Genomic DNA, 17,855 nt, shown 5'->3' with positions numbered 1-17,855 from the left:
GGTAGATTTTGGATGTCTAAGTAAGAAATTAATGCTACAGGTAGATGGCTGGATTTTGCCAGGTCTTAGTTGTATATTGCTATGCAATACATGTATATTCATTCACCTTTCTCCCTTATGAATCCTTTGACCACTGAATGCCTAAGATGCAAAACATGTCAAAAACACCTAGGAGTAATGTGCAAATAAAACGTCACGAATTATTAATCAAAATTGGTCTTCATTGTTGCATTAAGAGTATTGTTTCAATTCCTCTCACTCATATCAGCTGTAAGGTGATACTGTTGAAGGTGCTGGTCTGCATAAGACAGATTTGTAGGGCATATTCATAAGTGAGTGATAGAAAGTATTTCTGATTTTAAAGGGATACTTGCTAAAGTGGTATGAAGGACACGAGTGGATGTGTGTGAACGTGTTTATTTTTTTTTCCTATGCAATAACTTTGAATGATTTGACAGTAATCCCCAAGGCTGTGGGAAGTGATCAACAGGTGCTCAGTGGAGCTGTTCAGCAGCTAAAAATACTAAGGAGCCATTTTTGATAAAAGCACAGGCAGAGAAGATCCTGGCAGGGCTCCTGATCCTGGACTGCAGAACTGTGTAAGCTTGTCATCTTGAGGAAAGTGTTTTCATACTAGCAGTGTGTGCCCCTTTCTGCTTGGCCAGCCCTGCTTGTCGAACTTGCAGGAGGGAAAGGCTGTGGGTCCAGCTCTGACTGAGTAAATGTCAGTGGCTGTAAAAAACAATCTGTGGTCTTAGAAAGGTGAAGGACAGGGATAGAAATAATTAGCTTGCCACTGTTGGAGGTGTGGGAGCCAAAACTGTTCTGTAGCGAAAGCTGAGATTAACTTGGATCTGAGTTGCTGGAGTGCAGCGGGAAGCTGGTGGGTTAAGCTCTGCTGTTTTGCTGGGTGTTCCTCATGTGAATCAGGGCCATGCATTGAAGGAGCATCACTTTAGCTAAGAGCATAAAGATTCTGAAATTTCCTTGCTGGTAACTTCTCAAAGTGAGACAAAATTCTACTGACAGAGCTGGCAATGATTGTAGTTTCAGTCTGAAGGTGGCGTTGCAATACCTTGTGGGCCTGTAAATCTGTGTTAAATGTCATGTTATCTCTAAAACCTTCGTACTGCTCCAAAAATTTTAGAGCTGTGAAAGATCAATTTTTGCAGCTCTTGGAAATTGGCAGTTAGCCCTTAGGTAACTAAGAAATAATAAAAACAACCTCTCAGTTCAGGTCAGTTTCAGGTGCTGAGATTTGCTGCATGGCAGTAGCAGCTGGCTGTTCTTTGTGTGCCACGTTCTCCAGAGAGCCTTCGTACTCCTTGTTCTCTGAGGAGCCATAGAGCCTCTGCATGTCAAACACCAAAGGCTCCACTGCCAAGGCAAAAATTCAGCAAATACCAAATCAGGAATCCATGCCTAATAGAAGACAAAAAGCGTAGGAGTGATCTGTCAGCAGTTGCAAAGTAAGTTGGCTTTTAAGTTGTAAGGCTCTAGAAAATAGGGGCTACCTTCCTCCCGCAAGGAGAAGTAAAATGCCCACAAAGTGAATATTTTGTCAGACAAGGTGTTTTGAGGCCTCTAGAAATACTTGTCTGGGCTAGTTGGGTTCATCCAAAACAGGTTTCAGTTGATGTTATTTATGAAGCTTGAATACTGAAGCTTAAAAACGTTTCATCCTATTATGTTAATGACTGCAGCTTGCTCGTTCACAGCTTTCTAGGTCTGTTGCTAGCACCCTGACTGCTAGACAGTGAAACTGGATTTCACTCTGCTACTTGAAACATGGTTTTTGTATAAAATGTTTACTACTATTTTGAGCGTGTCTGCGTGTAACATAGGGGAATATTGTATTGTGTGGTTTTGGACTGTTAGTGCTGTCTGAAAAAACGTCTAGGAGTGTGCATTTTTTTCCAACATGATGGTTCTAATATTTGGCCTAAGCACGGCTTCATGCTTTTTAGTGTTTTGACTGGGTTGATAACTGTGTGCCTAAATGCATGCAGGCTGAAGCAACTGCTTGCTGCCTTCTATCTGCATCAGCTTTTGGGTTGCAAATGTTACAGTAGTGTGATGCTGGTTTTTGTAATTTATGTGGAGAATAGTGTTTTAAATGCTTGTGTTAATTTCTTTCAAAATGCTGGAAAGCAGTAACTACAGAGTACTTAAGGGTGTCCTTAGAGAGAAGGGCAGTGGAATGGAATCTGCAAAATGCACTTCTTGGGCCCTTAAAGGCTCATAGCTGCGTAACATGATGTAGGGCTGAGAAAGTGACTGGTTAGAACTATTTTAATTCTTCTGGGTTGTCCTTGAGACAGCTGTGATTGAGGGGAAAGTCTGTAAAACAGTGATAAATGCAAGAGATGCTCTATAGACTACTGAGCAGAGCTATTCATGGCAGCCGTGTAGTGATCAGATGGATAAATAATAGTCTTTTGATATTCAGTGCTAAGGACTTTAATAGGTGGTGCTTGTTGAGCTGTTTTCTACCACAGTTCATAAACAAAATTTCAAGAATCTCTTTTGATGTCTACTGTTATAAGTTCACCATAGAGCATCCCAGCTTAGAGGTAGTGGCATTATGGGTTGGAAGTTAGAATACTGCAGGTGTTAGAGGTGCATGGAGACAGATGTGTAAGAGACCCTTTAAATGTACCAAGGCCACTAGTGTAACAAAAAGGCTTAGCTCTGATCTTGTGGGTCTTTGATTGCACTGCATCGAGCAAGATCAAAATTTCTTGGCAGTGAAGTTGTTCATTCTGATCAGATTTCAACGGTGCTGTACTTGGATGTGTGATACTGGTTTCTATGTGTTTATTTACATGAAGAATTCTCATACCAAGTTAGCCACGTGTGGCAGGCACTTCTGCTGAAAGTAAGTTTGAAGTTGCTGTCACCTTAGGCTTATAGTGTTAGTTTGGATATAACGTATTGACTTTGGTGGTAAGACCATCAGCTTTCTATTTAGTTGATGTAGTTTTTGAGAACTTGGTTTGTTGTTGAGTACTGGATTTCTCTCGGCAGCATGGGCAATGAGTGACATAGGTGAGATTGGTATTCCATCCTCCTTTCTACCTGGCTTGTCATGAAATTAGGAAGGTGTTAAAATGAGTCTCGGCTGCTGGTCAGTTTTTTTGTAAAAAGCTCTGTTTGGGGGGAAGCTGCAGGATAAATTTGTCATCTTTGTTGCAGCTGTATGAGGCCATATGGAGGCATGTCTTGACTCTGAAGATACTCACATAGGGGAAACAAGATGGGGTATCAATGCTGTGTATCCATAGCTGCTCTACATATGTATTATTTGCACAGGAGAGATGGTGAGGAACTGAATCATGCCTCCAGGGGATCTGCTACTGCACAGTGAAATCCATGTTCAGCATCTGGCAGTTTGCAGTCAAAATATGGAATTGCTGAAATACTTCACAGCTTTCTTGAGCATACGTGCACAAGAGTCCTGTAGATCAGCTTTTGTGTAGTTGAGATATCTGTATGTGTCAGATAGTAGAACAGTACTAAAAATGCTGGTTTTTTATGAAAGCTAAGCTGTTTCCCTGCTCATAAAATACACTTCCTGTAGAAATGTACACCTCTTGATTATAGACTGGTAACAAAGAAATCCTGTGCTATCTTTCCTACTTAGTACCTTTTTGTTTTCCTTGCTAACGGTCATTCCAAAACTAGAGGATGAATGAGTAGATAGAATTTGGAGTCTGTGTTTTGGAAAACAGAAGTGCCCAACTGTACACAGAGATGAGGGCTTGTGAAGGAGGCTTGGGAGTGTGTGGGCAGCCTTCAGCTTTGATATTGTGAAGCTTTGTCACCTGGAGGTAGAGATGATAAAAGCACAGTGTTGAAAGTTGCAGTTGAGTCTAGTATCTCAATACTTGGAATACTAAGAAGGATTGCTTTCTGCTTACAAAAATAATAGTTGGAACATGTGCTGGGCTACTTGTAGTGTGGAACTTCTTTGAGGTTTGGATTAATATACCAGCTAACTTGGGCGCTTTTAAAATTTTGTTTTGTATTTAATGCATCAAAATAAGTCTGTTTAGTAAAGAAGCAGTCAAAACTTGGTGATTTCCACTGCCTCCCCCCCAGCATCTTTTTTGATTGGTATTAGCATCAACTTCCCTAGAAATCATTCTGGGCAAAGCGGAGGTAAACAAGTACAGAACATGGGGTTTTACTGCTGGGTGAGAGAGGAGAAATCTTGTAAAAGGCTTTGTGCTGGGGGCTGTCCGAACAATTGGATTATGTCAGAGTATTGTGTGATCAGAGAAGTGCCGACTGAGCCCAGACTGATTGTTCTGATATGTGAGGTGGAGCATGCGTGTACTCTTCCACACGTTTGTACTTAAGGGAAATAATATACATCTGGAGACTGTTAAAGGAAGTGTCTGTTTACTCGGGCTGGTAAATGGAAATGCTTTCTTTAGTCTCTTCCATCTGCAGAGAAGGTGGTATTTTCTGGGGGAAAAAAAAAACCAACACCAAAAACGATTTTCACCTAACAAAATGCAGATTTATTCACCACTACTAGAAAAATCGTTACCACTTTGTCGTCGTGCATTGGATGTGGTGTCATGTAGAACAGACTGAGAAACAAAATTGTAGAGCCAATGAAACTCTCTTAAGAGGAAGGGCAATTAGAGAGAGAGGTGTAACTGCTAGCCTGCTGGAAAGTTCTGCAACTCTTAGGTTGAAGATGAATCTGTTAGAAAAGAATATCCAGCTATATTTAATGTTGTGAAATAGTCTAAAATAAGCTGTTAATACATTTCATTCCTTGAGGCATTACTCTGAAACAGTGTTTAAGTGAGAGCACATTATATGACTCTTATCCGAAATGTTTTACGGAATACATTTTCTCCTGGTGACTTGTGGTTTTAATGGTACTGTGTTGTTTGTAGGTAGATTGCTTTTTCTCACCTTTTTCCTAGTATGCTTTAGGTGAGGCTACTTGTTTTTATCACAGTGCTCACATTATTAGGGAGAAGGAAAATGGGAAGATTTTTCCATTTGAAACGAACTGCACAAAAAACCCAATGTCAGGGGAAGAGATGTGAGTTTCATGAGAATGTTTTTGTATTTTGACTTACTGCTTAGCAAGTACTTGTATCATGTTAGGAAGAACCATGACCCGCTAAATACTTTGCTCAGGTGAGGTTTATCAGTTAGTTGATGCAGGGGTGGTTTTGATTTCCATTTCTGATGTTGAGAGAGCCAAGAAGCCTTTTAGCTGCTCGGTAACCTGCATTTCCAGCAGTGCAGTCTGTCTCTTTCCTCCTGAATGGTGGAGTAGTTCCTTTCTCTTGCTGCAGCAGGCTTAGTCTTTAGGAAGAAGATAAATAGTAAGTCTGCGGATGAACTGGTCTAAAAATGGTCAAGTGGATGTGTGGAGTGCAGCTGGCAGTGATCAGGTAGGGGACCTGCCAAGGCTGCCAGAGGCTAGGGAGAAAACTAGAGGTTGCCTTCAGTTTGCAAGTTAGAATGCTGTACCGTGTGTATTTATTAATGGTATCCATTAGGTGATAAGGGAATTTTTGTAAGTAGTTTTCAGCCTAGCTTCCTAAACAAACAAGGTATCTGTCTTCAAGCTAAATTCTAATAGCATTCCTACAAAGTTTTGAATGTGCTGGGGAAGTGAAGAAAGTTTTAGAAGGAAAAGCTGTGATGTAAGCTCTCTGCTTGTATGCAAGAAGAGATGGGAAGAGGAGGAGACCTTTCAGGAGTCCTAAGATGAGTTGGTTGTTCTTCTAGTTTGTCTGCACTTAGGTTCGTAGGGCATTTATCTGCAGGAATCTGAACTCGTGATGCTCATGAGACTGCTTGTAAACTTTAGGGACAGACGTAAATCTTTCTCAAGAATAAAATAATTTGTACTTTATCTTGATAAACTGTACTCCATATGGAAATATATTACTGCTGTGTTACAGATGGTAGCTGCTTTTACTGTAAGTTTGGAGTCTTTAATGAACCACGGGTAGTTGATGTGTGGTTTATTTGCTGGACAGTCTTATGTCTAGGTAGATTTTCTGATTGTGGAAGAAGTGGATTTTTGAGACAGTATAGAGCTTTGGAGAGGAATGGTGTTTCAGCATGAGCTTGGTAATCTAATGAACGGCTCTGTTGCTAGTTCATAAACTTCATAGTGTGTTTATGGATCTCTTAGAGGAACTTGTATATGATTTTCAAAAACCTCATTTCTTCCCATGGAGAAATAATACCATTTTGACTCATCTGAGGGTGGTTTGGTAAATAAAGTATTAAAAAATAAATAAATAAAAACAAAAAAACCCTGCTGCATTGCAGTTACATTTTTTGATGTATTAATTAAAAGTTTATCATTCTTCTCAGATTAGACCTGTTATTTTTCAGGTGGAATCATTTATCCTGGATCAGGATGATCTTGAAAACCCTATGCTGGAAACAGCTTCCAAATTGCTTTTGTCAAGTACTGCTGATGGTGCTGACCTGAGGACCGTAGATCCAGAAACCCAGGCAAGATTAGAAGCTTTACTTGAAGCTGCAGGTAAGTACTCATGTCCCATGCAGGTTTAATCCCAATGCACTAACACATGAGCCTATACTGGAACTGCTTTCATAAGTCTAATCCATATGTGGATGGTACAGATGCAGAATGCAAAGCAGTGTGAATGTGGCAATGTTGTGTAAGTCAGGGGTGACTGAGCAACTCATTAAAATGTTGTGAATTTTTGAAAATTAACTTCATGTGAATGTTGTGCTTCTAATAGGTTTCTTCTGAATTCAGATTTATAGATACCTCAGAAAAAAATTAACACCCAGCCTTAGACTTGCAGCCTTGTCTCAAAAACTACACTGTTCAGTGAGGCTTTGTTTTGTAATACGGATGTATGAAAAACATTAGTTGCATATAATGGCTAGTTGAAACACAGTGTTTTAGGTGGTTAGAGGGTTTAATTCGTGTGCATCATGTCTGAGTGCAGCTTATAATTTAATGCTGTAAACAGCTAATCCCTTCTGTTTTGGAAGCTGTAGTTCATTATGTTTGGAATGCTTCTGTCAAGGAATCTTGTAGGCTCAGTTTCAACTTCTTTTCATTTCCTCCTTTCCTGGCACGCATACCAACTTGTTGCAAATTGGCATCATGGAAGGAATAGGTAAACTATCGACTGCTGATGGTAAAGCATTCGCAGATCCTGAGGTGCTCCGCAGACTGACTTCTTCGGTCAGTTGCGCGTTGGATGAAGCTGCTGCTGCACTAACCCGGATGAGAGCAGAAAGCACAGCAAATGCAGGGCAGACGGACAAGTAAGCCACGCTTTATACTGTAGTTGTGTGCTGCTTAATGGTGGGGCTTTTCCTTGTGTATTCCTGGCTGCAAAATGATGAAACTCCAAGTGGAACTTGTGCCGAGTTGTCAGCTGGGTAAGACCTTGAACAGAGGTGTGGCCAAGCCTCTGCTTTTTGGGAGGCTCTCTGGTACTCAGTAGATTCTGGGTTGCTGAACATTGGAGGGAGAAGTAAAAGATGACTCTCTTCTAGGCTCTATTTGTGTTTCAGTACAAAAGAATCAGACTGTTAGTAGGAATTACTGAATTCCCTTTTTTCAGTTGACAGTTTATTCTTTGTATACCAAGTGACTCTGAAGGAAGCAGTATGCTGACCAGGACATTTAAAGAAGAGCAGAATAATTTGCTGTTGTGTCTGATGCTCTTCTTTGCATGTCCCTGTTACCAAAGTTGCTAAGACAGGGATATGGGAAGTAGAAGAAAATATAGAAAATATGTTGAGCAGTATATTTTTAAGAAATATTTTTGCATATATAAAAACTTGGTCTGGTGGCACAGATGATACAGGAGTCCTGGTTATGAGAAACAGTTATAATTTGGTCCATGCTAAACGAGTAACCATTTCAGATCTTGTGTTCTAAGAATTGTTAATGTTGAATAGTGAGGCTTGCAAAAATATTCAGTGAAATACCTTATTTTTTCATTCCCTTTATGGTTAATTTTGTTTTGATAGCACTTGTTAAATGGATAGGAGGTGAAAGGATGGTGGGTGAAATGAAGTAACCCAAATTAAAAAGACTTGAATTTGTTATTACTGATACAGTTAGATGGAGAAGAGAAAGAAAATTTGTCAGGCTTGAGTTTCTACTGTAAAAGTTTCTGCTTTGTAAGAATAAATGCATTATATACATTGTTTCAGAGTAATTGAAAATATGCATTCAGTAAACCCTTTTTTGACTGAAACAGAATTAGTGATAGCAGCAAAGAAGTGATGTGAGAACCAGAAGTTCTCTTAGGGTTTACCAAACCAGGAGAACATTGCCAATTCTCGCTGGGTGGAATTAGAGCCATAACCAAACCATTGAATTGTTATAAAATTCCCTAACTTCTGTCCTATGCTGTGTGGCAGAAGTGAAGCCATTTTCTTAAGGGTGATTTGTTTTAGTTCAATAGTTACAGTGCTGGGAAAAAGTGTGAATAAGGTGATTTCTCTGTCCTCAAGCACCTGGAATAAAAGATGTGACTTTGAGTGCTTGTAGATTTGAAATGGAATACTAAAAAATAGTACTCAGTTGGGTATTATTTTATTGAGCTATTGTTCAAATCACGTCTTTGAACCTTACATTAGAAAATAAGTAGAACAAAACCTTTTCAAACTGGTGGTACGAAACGGGAATATACAGAGACTTATGGTATGTAGTGATTAGTAGTACAAATGAGCAGTGATATGTTTCTAGGATTGTAGGAGTAGCCTTTCAGAAGGAAAAGTGATTGCAAAAAAGGCTTCATACTCTGATACAATGTCACGCTGAGTGCATGTGCTGAGGGCAGATCAGGCCCACGGTCGTGTCCTCTCTGAGCGTGTTCTCTGCTTTTCCTGTCTGTGTTGCAGAACTTGGTAAGCAAAGTGTCATTCTGCACTGCATGTTAAGTTATAAGATTGGAAAATAATAACATGATTAATGCCATCTTTAATTAACAGTTGACGCTTTTTAGATTGTGCTTTCTTTTTAGTTAACTGCATCCTTTTGGCATGTTAGACTTGTTATTCTGCGCGTAGAGAAAGCGTTTCAAGTGCGGTCTGTTTTCACTTCCCAATGCTTTCTGTCTTACTAGCCGCAGCTTGGCAGAGGCTTGTTCAGAAGGAGATGTAAATGCTGTGCGGAAGTTGCTAATTGAAGGACGAAGTGTGAACGAGCACACAGAAGAAGGGGAAAGCCTCCTTTGTTTAGCCTGCTCAGCAGGATATTATGAGCTTGCACAGGTTGGTCCTTTTTTAACTGTTTTGTGCATCTTATACAAAAACATGTAGGTGTTAAATTAATGCTTTTTTCTTATGTACTTGAAGGTAGTGTTAAGATAGTGGAAAACATTAGTAAACTGACAGGTGAAGACTTGCACGCATGTTGCTGGTGCATTTTGTGCTTGTTTTTCAAATTTTCTAGCACGAAATTCTTTGTGAAGGTGTGGGGGTTGTGTAACGTTGTAACCATCTTGACACTCAGCCTTGTCACTTCCCAAGGCTGTTGATCATCCTTCTGTTCACAGGTTCTTCTGGCAATGCATGCTAATGTAGAGGACCGAGGTATTAAAGGAGACATAACACCTTTAATGGCTGCTGCTAATGGCGGACATGTCAAAATTGTCAAGTTGCTGCTAGCTCATGGTGCTGATGTGAACGCACAGTCATCAACAGGTAAATAGGTGTTGAAGCTTGTTGAAAACAACTGGAAAGCTGAGATTTGCTGCATACTAGAACTTGATTTGAAAAAATTGTAAGACACACTCAGTTGAGAGCCAACTTTTATGAACAGAATTCTTCCTTAATGTTTTACAACTTACTCTACTTATCCTTTTTTGGGTAGTTTTAAAATACAAGTTGGTTTTAGACATAAGTAATTGGATCAAGTTCGTGACTTTTAGATATGTGGGATTTGTGAATTGTTGTGGCACAGTATTTTAAGCACGGTTTGGAAGTTGATATACTCAAAATTATCTGACGGAAGGTCTGGTTAACTGAGAATACAGTAAACATGAGAAGAGGGCCTTTTTTAGTGCCACCTTCTTGGCAGGTTGTGTTTTAGTAGCCTGTCTTTTGGAAATCCTTGTTGTGCAGCCTTGAAGCAGACAGAATAACTGATTACTAAGCCTAAATAATGAGGAAAATTAGGGTGTGAGATGACAGGTGTGTGGAGGTTTTTTTAATTAAGCAGTCCCAAGTTCATAATACTGCTTTGGCTTTTTTTTGAGAAGCCTTTCATAAGGGCGGATTCATGGACTGTTTTGTTCAGATAGTTTTTTTTTTGTGTGTGTGATTATTTTTTATTTTTTTTTTTTCCTGGGGATTCTTTTCATCTCTTTGTGAAGCCTGTGGACCTTGTGAACTAGCCCTTCACAGGTGTTCTAGATCTGGTTTAGAAAGCAGTAGTTTATGTTGCTCCTTGCTTTGAGCTTTTCTTTTAGCCATCATAGTACATCCCTGCTGATTTAACAAGAAAGGTGATGAGGTTTTGTCGTGCAAGTTGGGATTAACCAAGAAAGAGAAATGGGGAGAGAATTTTCAGTCACCAGGTACATTTAAATCTTCAGTTTGTCAACACTGAGTTACTTGGAGTAGTTACTTGCTTGTTTTCCCTTCATCCTTTCAAACAGTCTCTCGGTTTGAAACTTTAAAAAAAAAAAAAAAAAAAGCAACAAACTTGTTCTGGAAGGTAGTTAGCCCTATAAATGTGATCAGATGATTGAGATACAAGGTTTCCAATGTAGAAGTTCTGTCAGATTTAGCGTTCTGTCTTTAAAATCTTTCTCCTCTGGTTCTAGGCAATACAGCTCTTACCTATGCCTGTGCTGGAGGCTACGTTGATGTTGTGAAAGTACTGCTGGAATCGGGCGCTAGTATTGAGGACCATAACGAAAATGGTCACACTCCTCTAATGGAAGCAGGAAGTGCTGGTCATGTGGAAGTGGCCAGAGTGCTGTTGGAAAACGGCGCTGGCATAAACACACATTCCAATGAGTTTAAGGAGAGCGCACTTACCCTGGCTTGTTACAAAGGTATGGTACCAAGGCCTTTACTGAAGTGTGGAAAGTCTCTTCAAACGTGTATTTACTCTGCCTTGCTGTATATTATGAAATTTATTTTAAGGCTATAAATATACGCTTTCATATGTTTTTATATTGGTTGTAATGCTGCACAGCATGTATGTACCATAAGATGATGGTTCATATATAGAATAAGTATTTAAGATACAAAACTTTTTCTGAATCCTTACGATAGTTAATTTTTTTTCTCAATTAAATGAATTGTGAAGCAAGAAGATATACTTTATCACAGAATGAGTACAATAAACTTTCTGTAATGTAACTTATTTTGCAAGATACTCTGCTTAGGTATGGAAATGTCAAATAGTTTAAAGGACTTTGCACTTTAAAATATATACGGTATCTAGGACTTTGCCTTTTATCTGTCAGTGCTTAGGCAGTGGGACTTCCTTGCCTCCTTTGGAGTATTAAGTAGCTATCTTGCATCTCCTTGGGGAGAGCTGAAGTTGTTTTAAGACCAAATGTTTTCAAGTAGCCAGAGTAGTTGCTGCAATCGTCACTTAAGGTACATTTTATTATAACTATTAGAATGGCTCTTAGAATCCTAGAGGTACTTGCTGTAGCATCTCCATGGAAGATAATTGTAATTGTTCATTTACATTTGTTTTCTTCTGCTTTGATAAAATCCTTGTGCATTATTACCAAACACCTTCATAAGCCATGGTAGTTTATTTCTGTGGTAATTCTCAGAACAGAGGCTTTGTTTGAAAGAGAGGAGGGGACTTCAAACCATCTCCTGCCTGAAAATAGTGTATCTGAGCTCTCATTCATGAGCCTTCTTGGAGAGCAGTTGTTTTTTTTTTTTTAATTGTTAAAATCACTTTTGTGTTACACCAAACAGAAAAGAAGTGAAGATGTTCAAGGTTTTATGTTTTTCTCATCCGTACATCTTGTCTGTATCCCATGAATTTCTGTGTTGCTCTAAATGTCATTTTTAGGAAGTGAAGATATCCTGATTTTTTCTTTTTTTCTGACATTGCTTGCTTCTTGTAGTATGACGTGCCGTGCTTAGAACCAAGGATGTCACAGTCTTCTTGCAAATAAAGGGGGAAGGGTGAAAAGTCAGTGTAGCCTCATAGTGGGCACTGTCCTATGTTTGTTCAGTTATAAAGCAGGTAGTTGTTTTTTTTTTTTCCTGACTTGATTTTGTGTGCTTACTTCTTGGGTCAGTCATGGCTATGTGGCAGAGTTAAGTGTGCTTGACATACCTATAGGACTTGGAAAGTGATAGTTGTGAATTAATGGAGTGGTAGATCGTAAATACTTGCAAACTGTGTTAAAATTTTTTTATGGTAGAAATATTCAGATAGATTCTACAAATGCTATGTGTGAAGGTCCATCCGTCTTGTATATTTTATTCCCTAAGGCTTGGTGTGACCTCAGGGACCATTCACAATGTAATTTATAAGCACAGTAACCCTAAATTCTTAGTGTTGACTGAGAAGAAGAAGAAAACTCCCTCCAAGCCAAACAAAACATCCTGATGTTCTTTAGTTGAAGAAGTTGGAAACTGTTAAGACATAATGAACTACTCTTGTTAATCTGATGTTTGCACTGCTCAGCTCTATGACTTCAAGGAATGCATGTTGTAGATGCATCATTTTAGTCATGAAGTGAATCAGATGATATTTATAAAAATTGTTACTAGGTTTATGTGGACTTTGAATGTATAGATACGAACATATCTATATGCATATATCTATGTATATATCTATATATATATGTATCTGTAGCGTGGCCTTTTGTTGCCTTACTTACATTATTCTAGTACATTTTTGTGGTAGTTACAAAATGTACTTGACAAAAGTCGTTTCTATCTGTTAAGTAACTTCTCTGTACAGGTCATCTAGAAATGGTGAGATTCTTGCTGGAAGCTGGTGCAGACCAGGAACACAAGACAGATGAAATGCACACTGCTCTCATGGAGGCTTGCATGGTAAGAGATGCATGCATTTATTGGTGAGGCAGGTCTGTTGGTTTTTACTTCCAGGAGGTGAACGGAGCGATTCTTTGTGGCCTTTTTGAGGTACAGAACCTAACTTTGTGTTCTGGTTCTCTGGACATATTGATCCTTTAGCAGATGATAAAGGGGGAGGTAACTGGTTGAAATATGGTACTTACTAAGATAGTAAAATGAAATTTCTTGTTTTGAAAACTAATGAAGTAGTTTCATTTCTGAGACAGTGGGAGATGGTTATGAATTCATGATTTCAATTATGAAGTTTACATTATGTCCAACTGCAGTTTAATTTTTTCAGAAGTAACAGAAGTCAACAAGTAAGGCTGTGCTGTGCTCATTGTCCTAGAGCAGCTTCATATAAACTACATCTTCTGTTGTTACATCATTTACTTTTGACTGGTAATTATGGAAGCATGGTTTGATGAAGAGAGTTTTGTGAAGCTCAATTTAGAAAAACTCATTAATTCAAGTATGGCTGTATGTAAATACTTGTTATTTATTTTAAAACCCCCCCACCCCTTTTTTTTTTTTTAATTCTATCAGCTTCTGGGAGAGCAACTTGCAGTTTATAATGGGGTAATCCTTTCTACAGTGATCTCCAAATGAAGTAATGTAAAGCAGATTTGTATTGGCTGTTGAAATGCTGTTACAGTATGCACTAAACATAAGAAATTAATAATAATAAAAAAAAAAAACCTGTCTGTTTGGAAGCATTTAACATAACTATGCCGTGTTTAAGGAGTTTGTAAGCAAAGTTCTTGTCTTCCCATACTGATGGTTAAGTTTAGGTGTGTGACTCAATTCTGTATGGTTCACCTAGCCCCTTGCTTCCTGAAAACAGGATCAGAGGCTTTTTGGGGAGCAGCTAGTAAAACAGAAAAGGAAACTATTAAAAACCTTGATTAATAAGAGTACTTCTGTGTCTATTAATCTGAAGCGATCTATTTTCTGCTTTATTTTATAATTGTCTTTTTATTAATCTTGAAGACTCTTGAGAGAAAATCAGATTTTTAGCTAATTTGTTGTAGTACAACACACGTGCTTGTGAAATTATCACCATTAGAGATTATGCATGTGTGCATTTTGGTGCTGAAATGTCATAATTGATGCCCAGTTTAAAATGATTCCAAGCTTTTGTGGTAGAGAAAAAAATTCTATATCAGTGTCTTAATGTGTGTTTGTGTGAGCTACAAGCAAGCTAAATAACTGGATTTCTAACATGTTTTTCTTGTGAACTTTGTGTACTTTCGTGACTGTGCCTATGGAAGAGTGCCTCAAACGCTTCTTTAAACTTTACTTAGTTTTCCTTTTCCTGAAATTACAGCACTTATGAGTCTAAATTCACCCACAGCTATGCCTGTTTCAGGAAGATTAATGGCTTCAAATAGGGTGATCATTAACTAACTGTGATAGTTCTCTAGAGGTCATTAGAAAGAAAGGCACGCAGATTACCAAGTCTTCTGTTTCTTCTTACCCCAAGATATTAATAGGCTTGCCATTTAATTATGGCAGTGGGGAAAAAGCCTTGATCTCCCTTATTTCTGCAGCAAACACTTCTGATAATTGACTGAGAGGTGATTGATGTTATCAGGACCTTCGCTTATTTTTAAGAGAGGGAGCAACTTTCTGCGGCAGTTCTTAAAAAACATGGCAGTTTGAAATATAGCAGAAGCTTCTCATACAGGAGACAAAAACACTGCTTTTCAATAACAGAAGAAAGCTACCCTCTCTAGGATGACACTGAAGTTCAGTATGTGTTAGAGAATTACCTGTGGCATAGTGCTTATGTTACAAGCCATGAAACTGCATGGACCTTGTCATACAAGGCATTCAGGAAGACTTTTGTTCAACAGAATTTGTTTTTTTGCAGACACAGGTAATTGTTTAATGCAAATGAGTTGCTGAGCAACATGAGTTGTCTCGTGGGAGCAAAAAGCAGGTTTGTCTACTTGGCACTTAGTAATACAGCATTTTCCAGTGAGTGCTGAGTACTGGCTGCCTGCACCAGTTGGTCATTAGAACATGCCTGGTGTACTTGTGCAGATTGATCAGACAACCTTTTGTGATCAAATAGCAGTTATAGGGTATTTTTCAGATATTTCAGAAGAACTGAACAGCACCTTCCCATTGCCACGTTTGGTAGAACACAGCTAAAATTTCCTTGAGTGATTAATCACCAGTAGTTATTTTTAAGGCTGCCTGGCCTACATAAGAAACTTTGAAGCGTATCCTTATGCTGCTGTTAGCTGTACTTTAGCTAAATCAGTTGGGAATGATTAGTGAGCTGTTTTGCCTGAGCCTGATGGTTAAGGCACATCTCAGTATTTCCCTGAGGAAAGATTCTTTACGGAGTCTTGGAGGTTTCCCCTAAAATGGTGTTGTCATTTCATGTAGAAAAGTGAGTCCTAGTTTGTGTCCTAGATCTTCTTCTGGGAGAAAGTCCTACATGCTCCCCAAAAATGGTGAGGTTCAGACAATGACATTTGAAGATGTCAGATGCAGTGATGCATTTAGTCTGAGAAAGAGCTCTTAAGGTTGTGGTTTGCAGTTTGATGAGGATGACACTGGCTGCGGTTTGCTATCCCTTGGTGCAGACAGCGATGGCTTCAAGTTGCTGTCTCTTATTAATTAATCTGAGATCAAGATATACTTAACTTGTTGAACAAGAATCTTGAGAGAGCTTTGTGTTCTTGGTAAGCTGCTGCTTTTCCGATGTCACCTCCTGTTGTTTGTCAGACTTTTCCCTCCGTAGCTACTCCAAGTTTGAATGATCCCCATTTATGGGCCTCTTGAAGAAAGCCAGCTTGCAGAGTTTGTGTTGCTGTTGATGACCAAGTGTAGTGACCAAGCTGATCTTGCTCTGTTATCAAACTGCCATTCAAATCTATTTTTGTTGATATGCCACTGTGAGGACTCCAGAGCAAACATACAGCTGAAAAGCTATTTCAGCAGGTTCTTCAGTCTATGGCGTACAGAGAATATGACAAAGACTATATGCTCAAATGGTTTGCAAAGTAAAAAAAAAAAAAAACAAAACACAAATGTTGAGAGTACATTTTGGGAGTTTGACAGCATAGCAGCATCTAGAAATCTTTGCCTGTGGATAGTTATAGTTGAGGTCACTATTATGATTTATGGGAAACCTCTGACAAATTGATTTGATTTCACTTGGAAGGGAGAAAGCAAGTCCTGACTGTGGTGTAAAACAGAGCAGTAAGTGCAGTAGTTCTATGGGAGCCAAGAGGCAAGCAGTATAGTTCTGCACAGCTATGTAAGACAATAAGGAAGCAAAATTGTTTAACTTAAACAGTTTCCCAGCTTTAGCTGGGAACCCGTGAAGTAAATACTCTGAGATGCTAGCAGTCCTCATGGAGGTGAAGGCAAACTGTTCCTCATTTTTGTAATGTAAATACTTTGTATGTAACAAATAATGTAAATGCATGTTGAATCTTAGAATTAGCTTCTTTGCTAATTGTGGAGTCTTGACATGGAGTGACTTCTTAGCAGTGTTAAGGCTTTGTAGTCTTTCAGAAGAGCATTGCAACTTGTTCTCATGTCCAAGTTAGAAGTTTTTTGATTGGAATTCTTTCAGTACTCCTTTATCACAGAATCACAGAATGGCCCTGGTTGGAAGGGACCTCGAGAGTCAGGAATCTCCAACCTCCCACCCCCCCACCAGCACATGCAGGGCCACCAACCTCCCCATTTAATACTAGACCAGGCTGCCTGGGGCCCCATCCAATCTGGCCTTGAACACCTCCAAGGACGGGGCATCCACAACCTCTTTGGGCAGCCTGTTCCAGCACCTCACCACTCTCATAGTAAAGAACTTCCCCCTGACATCCAACCTAAATCTCCCCTCCTTTATCTAATATGGCACTGTATTGTTAATAATAATAAATTTATTGAAAGAACATAAAAGGCTTTGTTGGCTTTTTTTCCTAAGATTTTTCATCCTTAGATAAGTTTGACAGTCCTCAGTTCTGTCTGAATTGTTCAACAAAGATGAATACTGAGTATTTCAGGGTTTCAGTTGTAGGATTCCAACTTGTGGAGGAAGCAAGCTTTCAAAATAACGTCAGGCTTTGTCTCAGCTTGTGTTTCTTTGTTGCTGTTTTTTCCTCCAGCTAAACTGAATTGAATTTGAGTCTTCTATGAAGTTCACAAGTTTGCTGTGCCACAAGCAGAGAAGTTTATGTGGTTCACAATATTGCTGTTTTGTCTTTAGATTTTTTTTTTTTTTTTTTGGAAAGGGCATATTCATTAAAACCAAGTTCTTCTACTGCCTGTTTAATAGACTTTTAGTTTTTATCGAAATATTTGAGAAAACTCAAAGTTTTGTTGTATTTCTGGACTTCTTTGCTTGTTCCTCTTCTGTGACTTCTGATGGAATTTGAGTTGGTGAGTTCTTTAAGGTTTGGAAAAGAGCAGCTTGGTGGGTTTTTTTTGTCTTGATTTCTTGACCTCTGATTTTTTTTTTTTTTTTAATTTTTATTTATTTATTATTATATTTTTAATTCTTAGGATGGCCATGTGGAAGTGGCAAGATTGCTGCTTGACAGTGGGGCTCAGGTGAACATGCCTGCTGATTCCTTTGAGTCTCCATTGACTTTGGCAGCTTGTGGAGGGCACGTTGAACTGGCAGCTTTGTTGATTGAACGTGGAGCTAACTTGGAAGAGGTAAATGATGAAGGATACACACCGCTGATGGAAGCAGCTAGAGAAGGCCACGAAGAGATGGTGGCACTACTGCTTGGCCAAGGTAGGTATTGGGATGTTTTCCATGGGCTGCAATT

At 39.0% G+C, this 17,855-nt stretch overlaps 1 protein-coding gene across 5 annotated transcripts in view; it reads left to right on the top strand.

The window, feature by feature from the left end:
* Window positions 1–17,855, top strand: part of ANKRD17 (ankyrin repeat domain 17) — an 80,912-nt gene that overhangs the window by 30,442 nt on the left and 32,615 nt on the right. For all 5 annotated transcript variants that reach the window (XM_042872021.1, XM_042872020.1, XM_042872019.1 and 2 more), the window contains exons 2-8: window positions 6,382–6,535; window positions 7,140–7,296; window positions 9,114–9,261; window positions 9,546–9,693; window positions 10,818–11,051; window positions 12,941–13,035; window positions 17,584–17,821. In XM_042872021.1, coding sequence (XP_042727955.1) covers window positions 6,382–6,535; window positions 7,140–7,296; window positions 9,114–9,261; window positions 9,546–9,693; window positions 10,818–11,051; window positions 12,941–13,035; window positions 17,584–17,821 — 1,174 coding nt within the window. The remainder of the gene's footprint in view (window positions 1–6,381; window positions 6,536–7,139; window positions 7,297–9,113; window positions 9,262–9,545; window positions 9,694–10,817; window positions 11,052–12,940; window positions 13,036–17,583; window positions 17,822–17,855) is intronic.

Source organism: Lagopus leucura, unplaced genomic scaffold, assembly GCF_019238085.1.
Source record: "Lagopus leucura isolate 7727_CA_CO unplaced genomic scaffold, USGS_WTPT01 Super-Scaffold_100004, whole genome shotgun sequence".
Taxonomy (NCBI): domain Eukaryota; kingdom Metazoa; phylum Chordata; class Aves; order Galliformes; family Phasianidae; genus Lagopus; species Lagopus leucura.
The sequence above is the reverse complement of the archived record's forward strand: the minus strand, read 5'-3'. Positions and strand labels throughout refer to the sequence as shown.